This window comes from Zingiber officinale, chromosome 8A (assembly GCF_018446385.1).
Source record: "Zingiber officinale cultivar Zhangliang chromosome 8A, Zo_v1.1, whole genome shotgun sequence".
Taxonomy (NCBI): domain Eukaryota; kingdom Viridiplantae; phylum Streptophyta; class Magnoliopsida; order Zingiberales; family Zingiberaceae; genus Zingiber; species Zingiber officinale.
In genome coordinates this window covers 42,756,167-42,781,690 of record NC_056000.1, presented here as the reverse complement: position 1 = coordinate 42,781,690, position 25,524 = coordinate 42,756,167, and the positions used below count along the sequence as shown (strand labels likewise).

At 38.3% G+C, this 25,524-nt stretch overlaps 3 protein-coding genes across 7 annotated transcripts; 2 read left to right on the top strand and 1 right to left on the bottom strand.

Annotated features, from left to right (window-relative positions):
* Positions 1-1,856: 1,856 nt before the first annotated feature.
* Positions 1,857-6,363, top strand: LOC122008677 (WRKY transcription factor WRKY51-like). 5 transcript variants are annotated; one of them, XM_042564503.1, is made up of 5 exons: positions 1,857-2,619; positions 2,706-2,831; positions 2,926-3,071; positions 5,004-5,106; positions 6,010-6,363. In XM_042564503.1, the coding sequence occupies exons 1-3, from the start codon at positions 1,940-1,942 to the stop codon at positions 3,068-3,070; spliced, it is 951 nt and encodes a 316-aa protein (XP_042420437.1). In that variant the 5' UTR covers positions 1,857-1,939; the 3' UTR covers position 3,071; positions 5,004-5,106; positions 6,010-6,363. The 5 variants fall into 5 exon arrangements, with proteins under 5 accessions (XP_042420437.1, XP_042420436.1, XP_042420435.1 ...); XM_042564502.1 differs by having other exon boundaries at positions 5,661-6,363; XM_042564501.1 differs by having other exon boundaries at positions 2,926-4,642; positions 5,661-6,363.
* Positions 4,928-25,054, bottom strand: LOC122008676 (protein SEMI-ROLLED LEAF 2-like). The gene is made up of 22 exons (XM_042564498.1): positions 24,767-25,054; positions 24,424-24,560; positions 23,682-23,824; positions 21,903-21,977; positions 20,836-20,951; positions 20,187-20,301; positions 19,965-20,093; positions 19,283-19,330; positions 16,322-16,398; positions 15,954-16,150; positions 15,587-15,882; positions 15,254-15,403; positions 14,766-15,167; positions 14,512-14,661; positions 14,118-14,190; positions 13,316-13,443; positions 12,778-12,978; positions 12,540-12,674; positions 12,344-12,466; positions 11,745-11,972; positions 10,775-11,300; positions 4,928-5,044 (listed from the first exon to the last, which is right to left on the bottom strand). Exons 3-21 carry the CDS (start codon positions 23,814-23,816, stop codon positions 11,136-11,138), a joined length of 2,943 nt encoding a protein of 980 aa, XP_042420432.1. The 5' UTR covers positions 23,817-23,824; positions 24,424-24,560; positions 24,767-25,054; the 3' UTR covers positions 4,928-5,044; positions 10,775-11,135.
* Positions 10,106-10,607, top strand: LOC122010726 (auxin-responsive protein SAUR32-like). The gene has a single exon (XM_042567221.1). The coding sequence runs from the start codon at positions 10,106-10,108 to the stop codon at positions 10,532-10,534; it is 429 nt and encodes a 142-aa protein (XP_042423155.1). The 3' UTR covers positions 10,535-10,607.
* Positions 25,055-25,524: the final 470 nt, after the last annotated feature.

Sequence of the window (25,524 nt, the reverse complement as noted above, 5' to 3'; positions counted from 1 at the left end):
GGGCTGAGGACACATATTCACCTCGGTATGTGTGCGTGAGATCCTTCACAGCTCTATATAAGGAGCCTCATACTTCGCCTGAAGTACGCATTCTCCGATATTGAGAGTCACTTCTTTGTTGTCCACTTGTCTGACTTGAGCGTCGGAGGGTCGTCGCCGGGAACCCCTTCCCGGCCCGACTTCCTTGCAGGTTCGCCGGAGGTCCGTACGACCGGTCGAAGATCCACGTCAGCAGTTCGGAGAGCGCCACGTGCTCAGCGTCCGTTGATTTAGCGTTCGGACAGGATCAAGACCTAAAAAATTTCCACGTGATGTACCAACACGTTGGAATTCAACATACCAAATATTACAAGATTCATTTCAATATAAAGAATTATTATGTTCATTTTTTGCACAAAACACTAATACTAATATATATTTATTTTCACAACAATGGAATATTTGTAATAGTATTTGTGAAATTTTAAAAATATTTAATGATGCAACCGAATAACTTTTCGGTGTTTATTATCTCACTGCTCAATTAGTTTTAGAAAATTTTTCTAATATAGTATTAGTTTTAAATGAACATATTAATAATGAATCTTTATCTCCTTGCATCTTAGCTATGAAAACTAAATGGGAAAAATACTTTTATTTAATTCCTGAAATTTATTTAATTGCATTTAATTTATATCCTAGATTTAAATTAGAAGTTTTACCAGAAATGTTAACTTTATATTATGACGCTTTAATTCCAATTAAAGATTTTTTTTCCCCTGATCCAGTTAATATTATATATAATATTAGAATTTATTTATATGATATTTATAATCAATATTATGTAAAATATGGAACACAAATTAATATTTCTGAAATTCAACAAACTACTAGTAGTAATTTAAAACTTACAAAAGCACAACTCTTATTAAAAGAACGGACAAAACGTCCACGAGGATCCTCAAGTTCTACACAGGAACTTGAGAATTATTTTACGACTTCTTTTGATTTTAATGAAGCAGATAGTGAAAACTTCGATATCTTAAAGTGGTGATCACAGAAGGCTCAAAGCTTTCCCGTTCTCTCCGTGATCGCAAAAGAAATTTAGCTTGTCCAGTGTCAACTGTTGTTGTGGAGCAGACGTTCAGTGCCGACGGCAACATATTAGATGAACGACGATCAACTTTATCTCCCGACTCATTGGAAGCTCAAGCATTACTGGACGATTGGACCAGAGCGGAGAAAAGAATCCAAGGAATGCAACTTTCAGATGACGAAGTTGAAGATTTTGATACTGAAGGAACAAATACGACAGGAACAGGAATGGAAGTGAATGAAAATATAAAAGGATAAAAATGTAAAAGAACTACGTGGGCTTTGATTCCCCTAAAGGGATACGTAGACAACTTAAATAAGTGCAAGCCCTTTTTTTAATAAATTTTAATTTCTAATTTTTAATTTTTAATGTTTAATGTTTAATTTTTAATTTTTAATTTTTTTTAATATATTAATTTTGAACCGTGGCGAACCGTGACGAATCGTGAATCGAATCGTGAACCGACGGTTCTGAACCGTGAATCGTAACCATCTTAGATGGTTAAAGTTAAAGGTCGACCTTCCTGGAACCATCGGTTCTGACCCGTGATCAGGTCTACACCTACATGGCAAAAGGTGATTTAAAAAAAAAAATCCATATAGGACCATTTGTATGCCTTTTCAGTTTTACCCATAGTTATAAATACCCACATCACGAAGTGAGTTGGGCGATCTCAGCCGTTTGATTGAAACAAACTGTCTTTAACACGAACCATGAAGGGTCTTTCCTGAGTTTCCTCTGCCTATAAAATGCCGCCTCCTTCTAGACTGTCCTCGTCTTCTGCTCTCTGCTCTCTGCTCTCTGCTCTGCCGTTTGTTCACCCAAATGCTTGCGTGGTAGTTTTTAGGGCTCAGATCTGCGGCGATGGCGGTCGATCTGATGAGCTACGGCAAGGCGGAGGAGCAGATCTCCATTCAGGAAGCCGGCGCCGCAGGACTCCGCTCCATGGAGCACCTCATCCTCCGCCTCTCCGACTGTCGATCACAGCAGCAGCTAGACTGCCGCGAGATCGCCGACGTCACCGTGTCCAATTTCAAGAAGTTCATCTCCGTTCTCAACCGAACTGGGCACGCCCGATTCCGCCGCGGTCCTACCGCGCCGCACCTGACGGCGGCAGAGCCGAAGCAGGTTAGTGCTATGGCGGAAACCCTGATCCTCTCCCCCGTACCTCTCCGGACCAAGCCTCCCCGGCATTCCCTGCCGCCTTCGCCGCTGCCGACCCAGACACGGACCCTCGACTTCACCAAGCCGATTCACGTCTCGGCGAGCGAGGCGTCGCCGCGGAGCCGGTACAACAAAGAGTGTTTCAACATCTCGGCGACCGCTTCTTTTGTGTCTTTCGTCACCGGTGACGGCAGCGTGCGGAACAGCAGGACCGGTGCTGCGACATCCCTCATCCTCTCCCCGTCCGTTTCCGCCGGCAAGCCGCTGATCTCCTTCTCAACGCTCGATCGACGGTGCCACGAGCATGTTCGCGCACACTCGGAGCATATCGACGGTAAGTACGCCGTTCCTAGCGAGCAATGCCACTGCTCCAAGAGAAGGTAAATGGAACTTACCCAAAAAACTTCAAGCTCACAATGTAACACACTTGCCCTAATCCGATACTTCCCTAATCCGATTTAAGCAGTAAATCTCGCCTCAAGCGGATGATCCGCGTGCCGGCAGTGAGCGCGAAGGTTTCTGACATTCCCACTGACCAGTATTCGTGGCGCAAGTACGGCCAGAAGCCGATCAAGGGCACCCCTTACCCCAGGTAATCGCTGCCGCCTCCTCATTCTCCGCCATCGCCCGATCTCCAACGAACCGCTAGCCTCCGATCATCGACCTAACCTTGACCGCTCTAGCAGGGGCTACTACAAGTGCAACACCCTGCACGGTTGCCCAGCCAGGAAGCAGGTGGAGCGGGCACGCGAAGACCCTTCGATGTTGATCGTAACGTACGAGGGGGAGCACCTCCATACGGCGGTTGGCGCCGCCGACTCCGTCATCTGAGGTCGTCCCTTCTCACGCAGTCTTCATTCAATTTCCCCTGTTCATTTCATCTTCCCCGAAATGAAAAAAAAAACGAAATGAAAAGGAGAATTTTTTATTTGCCCTGACATTTATTTTATTTTCAAATGCCTCGTTGAAAAGAATTGTCAAAATACTTCTGAGAGATTCAAATTCTCAGCATTTTGCTTTCAATCATTTACATTATTATCTATCTAAACTTCATGCATCTGCTACGTTATTTTTCCAGTTAATTAGAGTAACAACAATCTTAATAATTAGAGAATGAAATAATAACAATTTAAAAAGGTACTTGGAGATTTTTCAAACTATGAGTGTTGTCTATTAAAGATAATAAACATAACATTTGACAAAGCAACACGTGGGTGTGGTTAATTATGGTTTAATGTTTGGTGAAGTGGGTGGGTTTAGTCATTAGGAGTTAATTTAGTGTGGGAATTAAATGGTGCGTGTAGTTAGGTCAAATATCTTATATAGATAGAAGAAGGAAGCTTGCATTAGTCGGGGATAATGTAGATAATGGATGATGACATGGCCTTTTAACTTTCACAGACTTTCCTGATGCTCGACTTCTTTTATCAATTGCTTGCTTTGAATGAATGGTTTAGAAATACAATTGCAATAATCCATTGGGTTTATTTATGATAAATTTTTTAATTCATTTTGTCGAACCGGATCAACCAAATCAGAAGGCAAGTTAGTCTCAACTCACAACTGGTTCATCTGCTGTTTCTTTGTGAAAAACACTACTTGCAACACTTCGATTCAATAAACAAAGGCTATGCCACCACAGTATTTTGACTCGTGCATATATGCCAAGTTTCTCCAAGTTGATGACTGTCCAGGACTCTAAGTTGGTCTTTATTTATTAAATAAAATGCCTCTATTCTCAACTTCTGTCTTGAAACTACTACAATACATCTAGTGGGTGGAGGTTGGCATCTGAACCTAATAGCAATACCGGTATTGGATGATGCTTGTGAGGAAAAAGCCAACCCCCACTTCATTTGCTTTTGAGTGGTTGGAGGGGCATGTGCCTTATTTATTTTGATGACCAGGAAGGTAGCCAAGTTGATTAAAACATCGTGGATAGAGCCAAATGGGCAAATATTCAAATCGAGTTCCACTCACTTGCTTAATTAGCACGTTGTTTACTTGCTTGGTTTGATAACTCAGTTAGACCTGACCCATTAACTTGCCTATTCAACCTCTCATGTTTGCCTAGCTCATTTAATTTGACCATTCCGATTAGCTAATTTTTCAATTTGTTTGATTTGCCTTACTTGTTCTACTTGATCACTCTATTAAGCATAGAATTTGATGGCTCAATTAACTTGTTGATGGACATGATTTTCTCACCAATAATCTCATTTAAGTGAGATTATTGGTGAGAAGATAATCACCAGGTCTTTTTGAATGCTCAAATTGTTCATCGACCGCCTTGTAAAGCATCAGAATTAAAGAAATTTGCTTTGCTTTGCGCGCAATGGCTTAGCATCCCGCAAGATGATTCATGCAGAAAGCATGGAATGCAAGGCAACCATACTTTAAATGGTCCGTTTCATTAATTATTTACGTATATATTGAGTTGTGCTAATGTAAAACAACCACGAATGAAATGATTGATTCTAGTTTGATTTTGTCAAAATTTTGTAGCATCTGAACTGTGAGCCCAAGTGAAAGAAACAATCGAAGTGAATCAATTCAACAAAAAACCTGCTTGAGAAAAAAGAAAGAGTGAATTGGATGAGTTTGGCTTACTAACTTGCCAGTTTCTGTTGTTTGAGAGTAATCTTGTTGCCTAAACTGAGGGCAATTCTTTGTGTTTTGCTCCTTATCCTGATGTATCCTTTCAAGTTCCATCAGTGCACTTATGTTCACCAAAGCATCCTCTCCAAACACACTTTGCATACAGGTTAGTGTGGCAACGAAAAACACTCCCGGTCGAGTGCTGAACTGGAAAAGAAGAATGGAGTTGGAAGATGATTAGAGATATCGGTGGTGTTAACAGCATCCAGGTATCCATTTGTTCTCATCTTGTATACCATCTTGAAATGCATTAAACAAATCTGATGCTAGTTTGTAACAAAGATACAAGACAAAAACAAAGGTAAGGCCATAATAATTTTGTGGTGGCAGATATAATAATAATGCTAATACACTGCAACTGCTTGAGAAGACATATAAGCCTCTGGAAGAACATCTAAATATTTGCATTTGATAATCTAAAAAAATATGGATGACAAGCATGATTTGACTTTAGAAATGTCAATATTGATATATGATTTGATCAAGATCAAATTGAATACGTGGTGATTTGATAAAAAATCCAACAAAAAATAATGCTGGGAGAATATCAAACAACAGAGAGATTTGCATTGCAAGTTGCTGAAAAAGAATGATGTCTTGTCACAAGTTCTGATGCACACATTAATTGGCATCAGGCAGCTCCCTCATCAGCCACACTTTTTCTTGCTGCTTCCACCCACCCACACACTTTAATTTACTTGCCAAATAATTATTAAATTTATTTTTTTAAAAAAAATAATGATGATAATAATAATTGTTGCAGAGATTCTAGACTTCTTGCACCAGGGCACGGATGCAAATTAAAGCACCTTCAGCTTCCATCCTTCTGTACAATTTCTATATACATATTCTATTTTGTGTATAATAATTGTTGCCAAACAATGTTTTTTCGCCAACTTTTAAACATATACCTCCATTATATAAGTTCAAATAGGTCAACAAGATATAAGTTAGCCTAGAATATATAGTGTTATAATAAAATTATTTATTAAAACTATAGAATTAGTATTTTTGTTTGAGTATAGAATGTTGGACCCCGTGGTTGTTTTGATATGATCAACCAAGTTTGTTAAATCTTGCTTTGTGTTTGATCCTTGTGTCTGAGTGTGCAGGAGATTAGAAGCGCAGAAAGTCGAACGGAAGACACAGCTAGCGAGAAGAACGGCACGGGAAGGGAGCCGACGGGTTCGATGCGTCTGAAGGACGAGAGAGCTGCGGAAGAGTACACCGGTGGGCGAGAAAAACGTACGCGGCGTTCAAGGGGCGTTAAGCCGAGGAGGAAGGCTGCTCGAGTAGAAAGCCGGAAATTGGGTTCGGGTGAACCATATTTCGGTTGGTCGTAATCATCCAAAAAAACGGAGCTTCGGAAGTCAAAGCGAAGGAAAAAGTGAGCTGGAATTCAAGCTCAAGGCGCCTTCATCAAAGCTTGAAGGCCCCTTCATCTTGAAGGCGCCTTCAATGCTTGTTGGAGGCGCCTCGGACCTGGCCAAAGTGGTCGTTGAGCTTTCGGATAAAGTTTTATCCGCCCACTCGATAGAGGCACCTTGGACCTCTATTGGAGGCGCCTTTAATATCCGAGATAGAATTTCCAGAGGTTATATAAAGGCCCCTGAAGCTAGGAATTAATCATCGATTGTTCAATCAACTCTGTATTCATTCCTAGCAATAGTTCTGAGCTGTTAGAGTGTAAAAGGCTTCTCCGCCTTCAGTAAAGGAGACTTTTTCTAGTGCGCTTTTCTTCGCCCTGGATTAACAACCTTCTTGGTTGTAACCAGGTTAACTGTTGAGTCTTTGTTTTATTTCTGTTTCTTTATTTCAGTTATTTTATTATTACTATTGCATTTTTGAGTTGAAAGCACGAGGAGGGTATAGTTTTTTTTTCTCAGGCAATTCACGCCCCTCTTGCCGACCTCTGCTAGACCAACATAGAAGGTGCATATTGATATTTTGAATGGGGAGGCCCCCAAGTGGGGTCTGGAGGTCAACAGACCGGTGTAGGTGGCAGTCAAAGTACAAGTTGGGTTAAAACCTGAGTAACCTATCTAGTAGGATCTCCCCACACCGATCAACCTTCCCCGAGGGTACGCTCCCCACTTAGCCAGATGTTCATGAGATTTTGCTCCTCATCTCATCCCTATCGACTAATACCGATTGAATATACTCTTGGGAGCTCTGCTCTCCATCTCATCCCAATCGACTAATATCGATCGGATATACTCTTAAGAGTCTCGCTCCCCACTCAGCCAGATGCTTACAGAGCTCTACTACCCATCTCATCTCGATCAGTTAATATTGATCGGATATACTCTTAAGGGTCTAGCTCCCCACTCAATCAGAAGTTCACGGGACTCTGCTCCCCATCTCATTCTGATCGGCTAATGTCAATCGTACATACTCTCAGGGGCTCAACTCCTCACCCAGCTAGATGTTTATGTGGCTCTGTCCCCCCCCCCCCCCTTTTCCTAATGTCGATCAGACATACTCCCCCGGGCCTAGCTCCCCGTTGGGATCCTATCATGCCCTTGTCACTTCTCATGAGAGACTGAACTCCTTGTTTTCAGACTCATCATTCTGATTAGCAGCCCAATAGGTCTTCCGGCCCATGAGCCTGTTTCGCCATTAATACACCACGTGAATTGGTCAAAAGATCAAAGGATTGTATTTTTGCATAAATACGCAATACCCCTATATCTGCGATGAGATTGTAGGATACGGTGGAAGCATGACAATTAGACAAGTTATTTAGCAGCGATGTGATGTCTTATTAAATGTATAGAGATCATAAGAGGCATTATAAAATGAGGTCCCTCTCTGCTGGTGCAAGTACGCGAGTCCACGACCTTTCTTCCATTACTCCATTATTATTCTTCTTCCCAGGATCCTGACTTGATCTTCGGAGTAGTTGCGCCAGGGATCTCCTGGTCTGCTTATTGATGATTTTTCTTCTTTTTCTGCTCTTGCTCGCAGGCATTCCCAATTTGAAGTTTTCTTCCTGTCAACTTCCAAGTCAGCTCATTAGCAGTCTATTGCTCATCACTTTCAGACGGGATCACGTATAATGGTTATTTAAAAAAAATACAATTGTAATATAAGTTGATATCTTCACACTTTTTTTTCAAATGTTATTCTAATCACATTTTGTTCACACTAAAGTCATATTATATAGCTTGTACTTTGTTGCACCCTATGCATGGTAATAATTGTGTTTCCTTCTCAGTATAATCATATTATTCAGTTTGAAGTTTCTGTACTATCACTGAGATTTTCAAAAAGATTAGGGTGCGTTTGGTTTGCACCGTTTTCATTTTCATTTTCTGGAAAACGCGCGTTTTCTATAAAACAGAAAACGACTTTTTGTCATTCTCTGTTTTTCTAGAAAACGATAGCCAATTTTTTAGAAAACGCGCGCGGAAAACGTAAACCAAACACCATTTTCCAGAAAACGCGCGTTTTCCAGAAAATGAAAATGGAAAACGCGCGTACCAAATGCCCCCTTACGCACTTAGTTTTTAAATTCTTTTTATTCACTTTACTTTAGTCTCTCATATCTTTATTTCACCTAATGGAACGATCGAATTTCAACTCTAATATAACAATGAGCATTTGAAACACTTTGTAATGTTTTATTTTTGTTGTTGATACTGTTGCTATATTTTATATCTATTATTATTCTTGTCCTTACATTTATATTTTTATTCCTGTTAGCGTTGCTGCGCTTCTTGTTGCTGTGGCAGATTGATTTCTATAGTGAGTTTTTTTTTCCCAAGAAAAAAAAAAGAAAAGATGGGTATAATTGGAGATGGTAGTGGGTTGGTGTGTGTGACAAATGATTGAGGAAGATGTGACGAACGGTTTGTGTTTTAGATTTGGATGGCAGATGATGATGATGATGATCGGTAGGCTGAAAACGATAGTTGTCAGTTTGTACACTGAATGAAGCAAACAGAACAAAAAAAGAGTTTCCTCTCTTTCAAAGGAAAAGGAAAAAAAAAAAGAGAAAAATATTGATCCAGGTAATGGTTTGATCTAGAATAAACTTGTTTATTTCTGAAACATGCATGGTTTCTGATCATGAAGTCACTAATTAACTATCGATAATATTTGTTAGTAATTAAGATTCACTGAGTAAGATATTGTAGCATATTACATATTATACGATTGCCTTATATTGAACTAGGATGAAACAACATTCTTATCCCTGTGCCATGTTGAACTAAAGTAGGATCAACTGAGGTCATAGCATAAGATCTTATAAATAAATTTAATGGTCGGCTATAAATTATCCTGCGATTTGCCCCTCTTCATATAACCTAGGAATGGACTATGAAGGACGTCTAGGATGACCATGATTACCTTTTTACTATAATAAAATCTTATAAATAGCCAACCAAATTACCCCATCCAGTGTTGATTTTGTAGGCGAAGAGGCAATCAAACTGTATCTCCTCAAACTCGACCTTTTCAACAACAAACATATGGAACCACTTACCTGAACTTCGATCACATGCTGACCGAACCACAAACATGATTAACATCTTGTAAAACCCTGCAAATGTTTGGGACATATAGCCTTAGCAAAATACACACACTTTGATATGGACAAAGAGAGAGAGAGAGAGAGAGAGAGAGAGAGAGAGAGAGATTATTGGAGTGAATGATGTGGTCAATAAAGTAAACCTGATATCTGAATCATGTATGGAGTTGTACAGGTTACTGACTCCATTCACGTGGAATTTATAATGTATATATATATATATATATACTGTCTCAGTTCACTTGCAGGCAAAAGCACACGAATGCGAATCATGAGAGGGACCCATGCCCCTTTCAGCCGTTGAAGGTTAGTTAATGAATAGGCGATTACCGAGATTGAACTAACTCAAATCTTGACTGAATCAGAGCATTAAATTGCACTGCGGCTGCCCACAATATTTGCATTCCAGAAACACCACTTGGCTTCTTAAATAAACATCCTCGTCGAGATGATTAACATGTGCAGTACCCAGGTTCATATATATTTATTTATGTATATTAATGAATGACCTATCAATCAATTCTATGTCATCTGGAGCTCAAAGGGGTAGGAATTCATGAGCCAACAGCCATTTGACATGTGCAACTGCCAGCAGACGCTCATACAATAACAATCCTAACCAAAATATAGAACTGAACGCCAAAAAAGTAAATGAATTCCAGAAAATTTTGAAAATGATTTTAAACTTCTCTCCATCCCCTATATATTGCATTATCAAGTTATCTGCATTCCTCCAAGCATTGCAAAAGCAGCAGCAACCAATGGATGTGCTTAAGAAGTGGAAGAAGCTTGCTGTTGTGTCCCATAAAGGCCTGAAGAACAATGGGGTGCCCAAGGGGTCCCTTGCTGTGTGTGTAGGACCTGAGCTGAAGAGGTATGTGATCCCTACGTGCTACTTGCACCATGAGGCCTTTGGGGTCCTGCTCCGAGGAGCAGAGGAGGAGTACGGATTCGCGCAGGCAGGCGTGCTAAGGATACCCTGCAGCATCGCAGAGTTCGAGAGAGTTCTCGTGAGGGTGGAGAGGAAGGAAGGACTCTGCTATGGGAGTCTGGAGTTTCAGACACAGTTGGCTAATCTCCATGACAAGTTGATGTGCAGATAATTGTCCTGAGTCCTCTTCCTTTTGTTTTTTCTAGGAGAGAACTGCAAGTGCTAGTTTAGCAGATGAAACTAAGGACAGGTTCCTACAAGGATTCTGTATTCTGATTATGAAATGTTCTTTTTTGTTCTTTCTTCAGGTTGGCAAACAACAATTTGGAAAAAAAAAAAAAAACACACTCCTAAATCTTATAAATAAAACTTTTAACTAAATGAAGAGAAAGATAAGTTTAGGAGCATGTACCTTGTGAAAAATGTGAGTTAGTCTCGAGGGAACTGCATAAACCTGAAACTGAATGAGGGTGGAGGATAAGGTGACCTGAAATTGAATTGTCGAACAATAAGTTTTGTAATTTAGAGGTTAAAATTCACTAAAACTCTCCATCTGAGATGATGGATGTTTACAGGAATTTATTGCATTTATTTTGTATACAGGTTACATCTGGAAAAACCTTTTTTTTTTTTCTTCTATAGTTCTCAGCAAAATGAATATGCGAAAATCCTGTAGTGCTATACCGTATACACAAGATAAATGTGGGAGCTACTCCTAAAGAAGAGATCCTTATCTTTCCACTCTGTAGAAAATTGACTTTCACATGTACCCTCTAGCAGCCTGCAGCCTTTAGGAAGTTGTCGTAGGGGCTTGATGCTGGGAGCTTGAGGCACCGGGGTGGGCAATGGAAGTTGATGGATGCTAACGCATTGTGTCCAGTGTCGATGTGTTGTCTCTGCATATCTACAAGGTTTTCGTTGAGGAAAGGATTGCCACTCTGCACCCACATGATCAAGCCTTTAGCTAAACAAGCAAATAAATGAAGACCTAGAGGCATAGTTGCCTTTCAATGAACTCCCAGAGACAGTTTTAAGTAGTCAAGAAATGAATGCTATTGATGCTTACAAAATAAGCATGGGAGAAGTTGCAAAAGAAATCACAGATATTGATAGAGAGGGAGATCAAAGGCCAAACTTTAAAATTCTCTCAAGATCAAACAATTCCTAGATGAGGAGTAAAAGCTAAAGTAGGAGTAAAAGCTAAAATATCAGAAGTTGCAGAAGCAACATCTTGAAAGATGAGGAGAATATATGCAGCATTGGTATTGTTTAAAAAAAATTCCTAGAGAAGCTGAAGAAGAGAATAACATGGTAACTGATCATCTTCATCATGATTTTTTTTTTACTTGCACAAATTAATGGCTTATGAATCCCATCAGTACCTTTCCTGCTTGATCGATATTGGAGCATTGATATGTTTGCACCCCGTATTGGTCCTTCGGGGAGCCAACATCTAAGAAACCTTGTTTCTGTTGTATGTCGGCAAAGACGGACATTTTCTGCTGTTTTCCAATCATAAGAGCCTGGCAATGATTAGCCATCTCTTTGAATGGTACATCAGAGGTTGTTGATACTGAAAATCTTCCAGTTTGCCATGGTGTATCCGGGACCTGCACAAACAGCTGTGAGTAAATAATAGAGAGACAATAGGGCACAGCTACCTCTTAAGTGAGTAATTAGGAGATAAAGGTTAGCATCATACTATTTGAAAATGGTTTTTGTCTCAAATAAGGAATTTATTAGTTTTCCCTCATAACAATTTTGGCGTAGGAGGATCTATATAAACCGATCCAACTTAATGAGGTAAAGGTTTAGTTGTTGTTGTTATTATTGTCTATATAATCGATCCAACTTAGTAAGATAAAGGTTTAGTTGTTGTTGTGCGTGATGGTTTAGGTCTGTGGACTAGAAATATCACTAATCTTAAATATTCTCGCATAATAAGAAAGAGTACTGGAGAATGCATTAATGGAAATCATACTGTCTCTAGAAGCTGATCAACACTGAGAAGATTAGATCTGTCATCGGGCAACCTCGAATGATCTCGCCCAGTTTCAAATGATTCATAAAAGTCCTCATCAACCAAAAGAGCTGCAGGAGTGACCTGCAAAATAAAAATAATGTTTCGATGATGGAGGTTTCAGATCTTGAGGAACCCTAAAACTCCATGAGCTTACATCTTGTGTATTCTCAGTTTCAGACAAAAGTGGCAAAAGCTGTCCAGATGATTTCATGAACTGCGGCCCAAGCGGACAAACATCATCAGGCATGAAATCGAGTAGCAATTGGTTTCTTATGTCGGATTGCTCTGACTGCAGCAACATTTAAAAATCAATGGGGAACTGATAGTGAACAAGTAGTCATGCATCTAGAGACTTGCGATGAATACAGACATCCAATACGGTTGAGAATTACCTCTGATAAATCAGTAAAGCTGTTCATGATCACAGAAACTATGGATTCTTTAGTCAGGCCTTCTATTACTTCCACGGCCTGGAGAGATATTGATGCTTTGTTATCATCTTCTTGTGACCCGTAAGCTCCCAATAAATTGTCAAATGTAGTTTTCACAGCTTGAAGTTTGGAGTTTTCAACCAATTGGAGAAATGGATCAACCTGGACAAGGATAGATATTTATTGGAATTAATAGTTTTATAGTAGTACACAAAGCTAGTTTTGTAGCAATACATCATCGCTTAAATCACATAATATTTCGTCAAATTGAAGTTTATAGAACAATATGAGGAAATTCGCAGCATGATACACTTTAATACAAACCTTACATTTTAAAGTGACTACAAAAGATTTTTTTTTTTTTGGAGTAGCCATCAGTTTTTTTTTCTCACTAATACCAATTAAGCTTTAACGGATTAGTGAGAAATAAGTGTAATTTTAGAATGTAAAACAAAAGGCGGTAAAGAGGCTCGTAAAAGAGAAGTGCAAGTGTGCATACTGTTTTCTCATTGATGGCTGACTTCACAATCGGAATAAGGGGAACTATGTTGAATGCTTTTGAAGCAAATATGAACATAGCTGTGGATAGAGTAAGTAGGGAGCGCCGACGTGATGGCGGCAGTGATCCTACATAAAATCTCACCCAAGATCAGCACAATTATTTCTTATGCAACACTATAATACCATATGGCAATTGTGAAGGGAATAAGATTTTGATATGCAAACAACAATTAGACATAAGAAGCATGGTTGCTTTTCATCATCTTCATTAACCCCACTAGGTGAAAGAGAATCCTACTATTGACTTCTTTCACTTAATCCAATAACTGAATTTAGAATCATTCAATTTATCACTAATTATAAATTTGAGTGGATGTTAATTGTTCACAAAATATTCAAATACTTCTCAATTTGTCTTCCACATGGTTAACTATCTTGGAAGAATAATATTACTTCTGTGCTTTGAATGGATCTAACAAGGAATCAGATTCTAGGCTCTCTTCTTCTTGATCATTTAGCATGCAGTTAATCTGAAGTGAATTAACCACTAACATTTTGTTGCTTTGTGTAAGTGCTATAAGGCTATCAACTTAAAACACATTACTGAAAAAATGGTTAATCACTAACAGGTATCAGAAAGATACATTCCACATCAACCTCTACCATGTCTGAGGGTAGTTTAAATTAGATTAGACGACTAGTCCGCAGTCGACCTAAAAGCATACATTGTTGTATTAGGAATTTATATTCTGTGTACTCCCCTTGACTTTTAATCTCAACAAAACAAATGAATATCTTACCCCCTGCAAGTGAAATGTTTCTTAAAGCAAAGGCAAGCTGAAAACTCCGTGCAAGAGGCTCGTGGATTGATGACTGCGAAATTAGAAATATAAAAAATTAATGATAGTTTCACAATCAATGATAGTTTTTTGATGCTAGATTATGAAACCTTTAAAACTAATGCAGTATCATTTGCAAAAAAACTGTATGGAAAGCACAAATTTGAACGCCTGACCAAACTATGCTACTAGGGCTGTCACAGTCGAGAAAAATCAAATGCAGAAGATTTTATGTATGTCCTAAACAGAATTCTCATAGATAGAACTAAAACTATCTTGATGCAGGACACCAGGAGCTAATTGAATTTGAAAGTACAACTTAATCGTACTTGCAACAAACTAAGAATTTGATTACCTTTGCTCGAGTAAACAACAATGTCAGACTATAAGAATGAGCAATTGCTTCAAAATTTTCTGGAGTATTTTCAGGAAACATAGCCTGGGCCCAAAATGATGAAAGAAGAAGTGTGATTTGACGACTGCTCAATCTTAAAAGAACCGAATCCTGAATACATGAAGAGAAACAATTTGTTGTGAATATACAAAGAGCTAGTGAGGTAAAGATGGACTGAAAGAATAATTAATATTTGACTGTGTAAAGATATCAACCTTATTCGAGTTGTTCACTGGAATACAATCTGCTGTTAAAGATCGACGTCCTTTCATGCTACGAGTACGGCTTTGAGATGATTGCAGCATAACAAGCTTCACATCATCATGACTAGGAGCTCTGCTCATATTTTGTCGGTAAGTTTTTTCTGTCGCAGATACCTTTTCCCATCTAAGTTTTTCAAACAGAGCAGCTGACGATGAAAAGACAGAAACAGCTCTTGAGAGTGTTCTCTGAAGATCAATGTCTTTTAGTGATTCTGGAGATAGTGAATTAAGTTGAGGAGACACAGAAGATGGAACAAGAACAACAGAGAATATACGGTGAGCACCCACACGCGTTTCATGATCAGGGTGAACCATTGCTAGGAGCAATTGATGCATCAGAGTCTCTGGAAATGCCTGAAATACATAACGAGGAGACATAGATATGAAATACAGTTCACAGCTAACACAAAATTAAACTAGAATATGTATAGTTTGCTGACCTTATTCCTATATGCTAAATTTGGAACAGATGCAATTATCTGAGCAGTACGATACACCACAGCAATAGTTGACCTCGCCATTGTCAAATTTGATGGCAGATTCTCTAACATAACGGCCATCATGTCGAGAACGGGCCCAGCATCATCAATCTGTTGACAGACAATCATCATTATCATAATTTTATAGCTCACTTCATGCTATAAAATAGTCTTTTTAGGACCTTTTTCAAAGACCTCGTTTATCAATAATTCGGACAAGAAACACCTGTAACTGGAACATTGTATATAAACCCACACTATTTCTCTTTCAAAGTTTCAGAAAAGCAACAATACCTTTTTAGATAACTGAACGATGCACTCATCTACTGCTTTGCGGAAATTGTCATTCCATTTGATGATGTCGTCCCCAATACCTTTAGTACCAAGTGTACAATGCATGATGGACTTACGTAAATGTTTCACAAGATCATTTATTGCTCCAATACTTGCTACAGATGCTTGTGTTTTGGACTGCTCAGCAAGACTAGCCGTAACTTCAACTATATTCAACTGAATGTCAGGTTGTTTCAAAACAGTCTTGTGCTCAAGGTGCTTGACCAATATCGATATCAGTAGATTTGGATTTTGCCCTGGAAAGTAAGAAAAAAATTCAACTCTCGGGAAAAATACAAACACAAAGTATAAAACAGAAATATCTTACCATCCTTTTCCATCAATAACTGCATATCACACATGACACATCGAGCCAGATTATTTTGTGCAGACCATGATCCATTATTATCAAAATAACGAAATAAAGACTCCAAAACACGCCGCATAGTAGTTGCTTCTTTGGCTAGCTTTGCCATGTTATGTAAACAAGCCCTAGACCAAAAGCTAGGGCTGTTCTTTTCATCCCTGTTAAATGCATATGGATAACAGATCAAAACTAGGACGAAACTCTTACACAGTCAGTCAATTTAAGTTCTCTTTATTATTTACAATACTTTTCCAGGAAGGAATCCTAGAAATGATAAAAGGAGAAGCAGAAAAACATGACCCTCAGTTTTAAGGACTTTGTGTACCCACCGGTTCTGTTCACTTTGTTGGTCATCCTCTGATTTTCTTTTGGTGTCTCCATAGTTCTCCAAGACAGCAAAAACAATCTATAGCAACAAAGACGCAAAATTTAAAATTAAAAAAATAAGGTTTGCAACACTGCTAAAATACAACCTAGAAAGATAGTAAATGTTCCTTGAATAATAACTTAGCAACTTTGCAGTGAATGCTTAATAATTTTAACCATTAAAAAATTTGTTGAATGAAATATAAGTAGAGGTTTGTGTTGGTGCAATACCCCCGGGTCAAAGTTGACTAGGCTTGAGTTGGCTCAAGTCTGAATCTAGATGTTCGAGTTTCGATGTTTGACAATACGTGGAGATTGCAGATGCAATCATCCGATTGGGGAGATTGCTGGTGCAATTCCCCTCTGGTCAGGGTTTGACCAGATTGACGTGAAGAAGAGTCAAGTTGACTGGGAAAGTCCTAGTGAGTAAAGCAAGGTAGATGGAAAATCTTGGTGAGTAAAGTTAAGTGAAAGTCCTGGGTAAAAGTCCCAGTGACTGAAGTCGGGCAATGGAAAGTCCTAGTGGGTAAAGCCAGACAGGTAGAAATCCCGGTGAGTGAAGTCGGGCAGTGAAAAGTCTTGGTGAGTGAAGCTGAGCAGTGGAAAGTCCTGGTGAGTGAAGTCAGGCAGGTAGAAGTCCCGGTGAGTGAAGCCGGGCAGTGGAAAGACCTGGTGAGTGAAGTCAAGCACATGGAAATCTAGGTGGGTCAAAGTTGACCGGACACTTGGTGTGGGAAGTCCAAGTAGGTCAAAGGGTTGACTGGATACTTGGCACAAGGAAATCCAGATGGATCAAGAATGATTGGACATCTAGTGGAAGGAAGTCCAAGTGGGTCATGAAGGACCAGACACTTGGCACGAGATAGTAAGTCCAAGTGAGTCAAGGTTGACCGAACATTTGGCACGAGAAGAAAAGTCCAAGTGGGTCAAAGGGATTGACCGGAGACTTAGTGAAGAAGTCCTAGCAGGTCAAGGTTGATCGGATGCTAGGCATAATATTCCAATAGGTCACGGTTGACCGGATGTTGGAATTGGAGACCTTGGACTTGGTTTTAAGCAAGTCAAAGGTGGCTCAATCGATCAATCGATCAATTAAACCGAAGTCCAATCGATCAGTTGATCGATTGGATGTGCGCCACGAAGAAAGATGGCCCAATCGATCGGTCGATTGATTGGGAGCTTATGTCGTGCGCACAGAAGGTCTCCCAATCGATCAGCCGATCGATTGGGAACCTCCAATCGATCGGTCGATCGATTGGGGACAAGTTGGATTTCTTCTGCGATCGCAGGAAAGCCTGAATCGATTGGTCGATCGATTTAGGCTATTTTCAGAGAGCATAGAGGTGCTCTGAATCGATCAGCCGATCGATTCAAAGCCTCCCCAATCGATTGAGAGTCATTCAATCGATAGGAATCCGACCATAGCGCAAGTTATAGCCGTTGTCGAGCGTCTTCCTCCGCAGATTTCGACTCCACTCTCAGCGATTCTTCTCCACCGAGCTCAGTGACACACGCCAGTTCTTGAAAGGTCTTGAAGTGAAGTGCAGTTGCATTCCCAAGCATCAAGAGATATTCTCAAACAAGAAGAGAGCATAAGTGTTGTAAACCTTGTAAGGTTTGTGTTTGTATTTCTTCTTGTTTTGAGTTATATGCGTGTGTGAGTCTTGTACGAGGTTTCTCCACCTCCAGTAGTTACCGAGAAGGAGTATTTTATTAGTGGAGTGAGCGTCGTGTGTAGATCCTTGGATTAATCACCTCTTCTTGAGGTGGATACCAAATAAATCTACGTTGTTAGCATTGGAACTTGCTTTGAGTGTGTTCGGCTGCATATCATCACCAAAAAGCAAGCTACGAGAAGCGCGAAGAGCTATGAGAATTGATTGGTCAATCAATTCAAGTTATTTCCAGAGAGCACAGAGGCGCTCTGAATTGATCAGCCGATCGATTCAAAGCCTCCCCAATCGATTGAGAGTCATTCAATCGATTGGGATCCGACCGTTGCGTAAGTTATAGCTGTTGTCGAGCGTCTTCCTCCACAGATCTTCGACTCCACTCTCAGCGATTCTTCTCCACCGAGCTTATTGACACACGCCATTTCTTGAAGGGTGTTGGAGTGAAGTGCAGTTGCATTCCCAAGAATCAAGAGGCATTCCCAAACAAGAAGAGAGCATAAGTGTTGTAAACCTTGTAAGGTTTGTGTTTGTATTTCTTCTTGTTTTGAGTTGTATGCGTGTGTGAGTCTTGTACGAGGTTTCTCCACCTCCGGTAATTACCGAGAAGGAGTATTTTATTAGTGAAGTGAGCATCGTGTGTGGATCCTTGGATTAGTCACCTCTTCTTGAGGTGGATACCAAGTAAATCTACGTTGTTAGCGTTGGAGCTTGCTTTGAGTGTTTTCCGCTGCATATCATCACCAAGAAGCAAGCTACGAGAAGCGCGACGAGCTACTCAACCCCCCCCCCCCCTCCCCCTCCCTCCCCTAGCATATTTCGACCCTAACAGTTTGTGTTAGGACAAGACAAATTTTAGAACAAATTGATTCGAGATATGCCTATTTTTGCCTTAACATTTTTGGCTTGAAAGAGGCTAAGGACTCTCTCTCTTAAATTTTCTTTTATTCTCTTAATAATTAGTTGATATTGTATTATACTATGTATTTCGTACAGCCTATAAATCATGAAAGTCCAATTGTAAACTTAAATTAAGTGAGAAACTAGACAAGGCTCTGTTTGAGATCAATGTTAAATTTTTTATCTCACCCACTGTAATTCAATTCTCCATATAGAAAACAACTTCAAGGAAAATATTTATCTTATGAGGAAGAGTGGCGTTCAATTTATATGTTCTGCACGTGAAAGAAATCAGTAATGATATAATTCATAATTTAGTTTAATTGGAAATCAAAAAGCATAAAATGTGCTCACACTGTCGAATTCTGCTGAGATATGCGAATGCTCTCCCATAAACCAAACCTACATGTCATTGCAAAGGGACAATATATGAGATTCAACGGATCACTTACAGAATATAGAATAATCAACAAATAACTCAGATGCCAATATGATTGAAAATATTGACTTGAAGCACTTGTTTAAACAAAAGTGATCACTACACAAATTGTTTTGTATGTGTATGAGAGGGGGGAGCAGGGTGAGTATCAAAATTAATTTGGTAGGGTATGGGGAAGGTGATAAATCATACAAGGAGAGAATGAGATTTGCAAAACTCATTCCATTCCGCCTGATTGTCATCTCTAAATCTAATAGAGTTTAATGAAATGATAAAATCTATATATTTGAACTCATGAAATTGGACTGACATAGCTTGATGTCTATGAGGATATTATTTAAATTTCAGTGTTCAAGGTAAACCAGTTTTCAAACTGGGTTTATTTAGATTGGGAATGATTCTCAATCAAACAGCCTATTTTGGCTGTTTTCAAAATAAGGATCGCACCACCTTAAAAGGTGTCCTTAGCTCTGCAACTGAAGGTAATTAATTAAGTTCAAATTTCAAAGATGAACAACACTATGATTCAGCATTTTTTTAAAAAATAATATCATGAATTTAAATGTAATATAAAAAAAAATGAATACTAGGATATACCAATGAAGATAGAGCTTGAAGTCCTGCTGCACGGAAACAGCAAGCTGTCTCATCATCCCCCAATTCTTGAACTATACTGCATAATTTAGGAATCAGACCTTCTAAATTGAACTGGTATGTGCCATCCACCTGGAATAAGCAGCATCATGATGTGAAATTTGGCAAAATAGGCAAGTAGATTAAGACATCAACATGTTGATGTGTAACAGAGAAGAAATTTACCTGGCTATTAATAAAGTCAAAAAGTGTATAGCAACCTAGAGTCTGCACTCCTTGTTGTCTTGTTTGATCAAAAAGATTCTGTAGGATGCTCAGTAGGCTACTTGCAAACAGAGGCCTGCAGAAGATAAATTCATATAGTAGGTCATATTTAAACTCATCATAAATTCATAACCATACATAAGCATGTATATTTCAAAATCAAACAAAAAGATCAATGGACATAAAATTCTTCTGGAGTCAATTACAGCTTTAAATACAATATTAGAATCATAAATGGAAGAGTGGATTGAACTCTTTTCAGAATTACATCCTATGAAGGCTGACAACTTATTAGACATGTATATGTTCTCTCACATAAAAAAAGACTAAGTAATTGTGCTACTGCAAAATAAAAATGGATTCTTCGCTATGGATTTTAAATCAGATATGTAACCACTAATCACTTCTTAGATGCCAAAGATTTTATTCTACACTTCATGCACACTCATCCAATTGTACATATCCTAATTCCTGTGCTTAGTGTCATTCACCACTAATGCAATTGTGAGGAAATTCACAATGACTTTGTGCTGCACAAGTGTAGATTGATAAAAGGTAAACACCACCAAGAAGTAATAAACAATAAAGCATAAACCCAAGCAAATTTTACATTTGCTCCTTGCAAGTAATCACCAATTTACGGTAGATGCACGTCACAATCTTAACATAGCCAAAGTGTTCACTTCTCAATTCCTTGTAACACTTCTGCTCCAAATATTCTGTTATCTGACAATTAAACCACCAATATATAAAAAATGGCAACAGATGAGTAACAAATCTAAAATCACAGACAAGCCAAAGCACTCAACAACTTAGATATAAAAGAAGCTGGAATAAAAGGAAGAATGTAAGAGAGGAAATGAGGAATAAAGAAAATTATAGTCTATTCTGAACTACTTGAATTAAATAAATCTTTTGAGAGAGAATTTTTGTATAACCAGAGAAATAAACAAGCTAGCTGATGCCCTTGCTCTTATGTGAAGTTTTGCTAGGGACAAAAAGGGCATGTTTCTACTCCTTGAAAAATCCCTGAAAGGCATAGCTAGTCCATTCTTCAGGGCAAGGAGCCAGGACAGCAGGCATTGAAACATGGATGAGAAAAAAAGAAAGTTAGAAATTGAAGTGTAGTATACTGGGCAATTTTTCTTCTCTGTAGATACATTTTTTTCCAGCATTTACTTAGTTAATTTTCCTAGAGATATTTGCTTTTAGTAAGATTATAATAAACATATATTTTTAGTACATGAATGATATTTTATTTTAAAAAAAAAAACAAAAACTACAGATCAGTTCCAAGTTCGAATGAAAAGGGTTGAGTACTGCATTAAGCTTAGACAGCTAACATCAAAACTTGTCTAAACCTATGTTCTGAAGATGAATGTTAGTCTCAAGGAAGTTGTTAATACATCAAACGATGCTCCAACTTATCACCATCTCATGGAATAGATTGGCCTAACCATTTAGATGCCCTTGTGCAAATGTGCATGTCAACAAACTTGTCAAACCATGTAAAAAATAATTGTCTTTGCTTGATCTTGTTCGTACACACATCTTTGTAACTCTCCTTTATTATTATTATTTTTTTGTGTTTCTTATTTGTCAAAACAGGTAGGCAGATGTTCAACTCCTAGCACAAACTCATACCAAAATAACCAAACAGAGAGGAGAATACTTTACCTTTGGAATGCGAAGTGGGTTTCTAGACGCATATTCACACAACTTCCCAATTTTTCTATCATTTGGCTCTTCATCCTGCAAAGAATTGTTTGTTTTAGGCATTAATGGAAGCATTTACTTGAAGACACTAGAATATCAACCAAGACGAAATATATATATATATATATATATATATATATATATATATATATATATAAACAAGCAATTTTATCTGGTATCAACATCATAAAGCTTTCAAAAATTGAATTCTAACATGTTCTTGAGAAGGCAGTGGTATACCAATATCATGTATAGCATCCAATGTCACAATAATGGGAAGCAAGTACATCCTCATAGCGAATGAGTTGATATTCTTTAGTGATTCAAGACACTTAGCCAAAAAAAAAACTGAGATATAGACAAACACTCATAAATACATGAGAAATTTGTTTGTCAATGTTTTCTATTGATTTATTAGGCATATCCATAGGCATTATTTGTGATAGACAGAAAACAATCCCTGTGTGGCTGAGTATGCATATAGATTTTACCAAAATAACATGCCCTACCATTATGCAATTGTGATTATAAGGGCCACATTTTACTCAAATGGATCGCCCAGACCAAGGTTATTGCATTGGAACCAAATGATACCAAAATAAGTAGATTATACATAAAGGAGTAGACAAATCATCAATAAAACAGTTGATAAAAAATTGAAAAAATAAGATATTTTTTTTAAAGATTTATATAGTATTTGTCTACGGCTGGAGATTTTGCACGTCTATTGTTGAATTTATTTATGTAGGCACTCCATGTTTTGCTTGCATCTAATATCTTAGATTGTATTTTGTTACTCTTTTGAAGGGGGAGCCTTGGCGCAACGGTAAAGTTGTTGTCATGTGACCAAAAGGTCACGGGTTTAAATCCTGGAAACAGCCTCTTGCAAAAAGTAAGGTAAGGCTACGTACAATAGATCCTTCCCCAAGACCCCGTATGGCGGGAGCTTCGTGCAACGGACTGTTCTCTTTTTTTTTTAGGAGTGGATGTAAGCTAAGTGTTTATATAGATTCGACTGTGTGAAAATTCTTGCTCCCACTGGACCATTCAATGATTTTCTTTTTGATCATCTTCTAATTGTATTGTAACAAATCGGCATCCATTGACATGGTAATAGATGACACTAGTATAGTTAAAAATATATAAGGTTAGCAGCAAGATTAATTTCAGTACTTGATATATTGGCTATGAAGTTGGTTCTGTTTTTGCAGTTTCAATTAGAAGCATAACACAAACAAGTAAATGAATCCCAATCATATGGTTTGTAGGTTGCAATAGAATTGTTACACTAGATAGCTAAACCAAATGATGCAAAAATGGATTATCAGTTTCTTGTCCATTAAAGAGTTGGTTGCAAGGGAAAAAGACACTTCACATGTACAAGCAACGTGAAAGTAAAATTTAGATGTTGGCTCACCATTATAGTAAAAGGTGATTTGCTCACCCCTAAACCTTATTTAGATGTTGGCTCACCATGATCGTAAATATAGCATGGTAATGGTACACAGTTTGTTCTACACTTGAAGGTTCTAAATTGAGATATTTCTTCAGTTTCATAAGAACATTGATGTCCAAATAAGGCTTATAGTAGAATGAAATACCAACAACAATGATTCTTATCAGCATATTCAATAAGTAAATTGCTGCCGCAAAAATTACTCCTGAGAAACAGTCTAAGTAAAGGATAAGGTCTCACATTCAGAAGTTAGAAAGAAAAATAAAATGTCAGAACTATATCACCTGAGATTGAGAAAAAATGTCAGCTAGCAGCTTCTTGTACCTCTTCACTGGTTGCCTAGATCGTGTCCTCAGTGAAGGACAGAGACAGCAAAGGTTGCCACATGCAGGAAAAATCTTCCTTGATATCACACCCATCTTGTATACTACAAGAAAAAATTGTGGAATTAAAGAAAATAAGTAGAAAAACATGTATTTTAGTTATTGTGCCAGTTCAACTCAAACTTATTTACTATCATGAACCATAATTGTTAATTTTCCACTTACATTGCATTACTATACCATAATTGCTCTTCTAAAAACTACTTACTATCATAAACATAAATTACTGATTCTCAAACTTACACGGCATTTGTAAACCATAATTGCTGATTCTCAACTTACATATCATTGCCTAACCATGTTAGATAACTACAAGATAAATCAAAATTTTGGCAAAGTATAAACGAAGAGTGATTAAAGTGAGTATGAATGGCCGATGCATCCGATAGTCAGAAAAAATTGAGTCAAGCTAAAAGGACTAGTAAACAATATGTAGACATACAACATCTAGTTAAATCAATAAAAAAGGATTGAAGACAGACAGAGGAATGTTGAAGCCAAGAACACTCTTATACCTTTTCTTTTTTTGTTTAGAACAGGAAGCAGTTTAAGCAGGATTTCTTGAACACTTACATAGTAGGCCTTCAAAAGATGCACATGAAAAAAAAGAAGGTAAGAGCTATTGCCTGACTAGCTTCCTAACCTTCTTAGCCAATCTATGTACACGACCTTTGCATCACCCAAGAGTGCTTCTATTGGCGCATAAAATTTAGGATGTTTCTCCTATCTGACACAGTTAATTAAATCCTTCCTCTTCAACTGGCAGGGAATTCGCTCATCCTAAAAGTAAACAAATTACAAATTAGTCACTCAAAGTGCTCGTATACTTTCTCAAAAATGCATTAGCTAATCAAACCAACAAAGAAAAAATTCACTCTTTTCGCAAAAACTAGGTCAATGAAGGATGGCACGTCAAAGACCATTGCTTTTTTAATCTAAAAGCACAAGTAGGTCGTCATCTCCGCGTCGGAAGCCGGGAAACGTACCTAGCAATCAATTCAACCAATAATCGACCGGGTCGAAGGTTGACGGAGACGGCCAAGGCCCTGCGAAGAAGCGCAGGATCTTGCTCCAACTCGCAGGGAAGACGAAGAGAAAGGGGGAGGAGAGCTGTCTTCCTCCCTCGCCCTTCCTCCGCGTCTCTCACTCGAGCTCTATCGTGGCAACGCCCTTGACCTCGTCGCGGAGAATTCTCGGCCCTCTCCTCCATCCGCGGAGACTTGCTTTCGCCCAACAATAACGCAATCGAGAGCAAAACTCGGGGAGATCCAACTGCAGCCGCGCCACGGAACGACGAGCTTAAAATTCAAACCCCTCTGCCTTACTTTCAATTTTACCTCCTCATTTTACATTTTTATCCACCAAACCCTCTGTTTTAAGCACTAAAAATCTAGTGGCGAAACTGAAATTTCAAGGAAAAATTTCCATTCTGAGTGGACCATTCTGCATAAATGCTCTAGGCCATTTTATTACCCACAAAGATTCACATAAATATCAAAAATATTAAAATTATTTTAAATTGATTAAAAAATATTTTTAAATTTGGTCACTTTTGACCAATATTTAAAGTGATATTTTTAAAAAATAAAATATTCTTTTTGATATTTTAATAATAGTAAATCTTGTTGGTAAGAATCTGACCCGGTAGAAATTTCTATTTTTCAATTATAATGTATGTATGTACATGTATGTAATTAATATATAAATATGTTATTATTAAAATACCCTTATACATGTATGCATG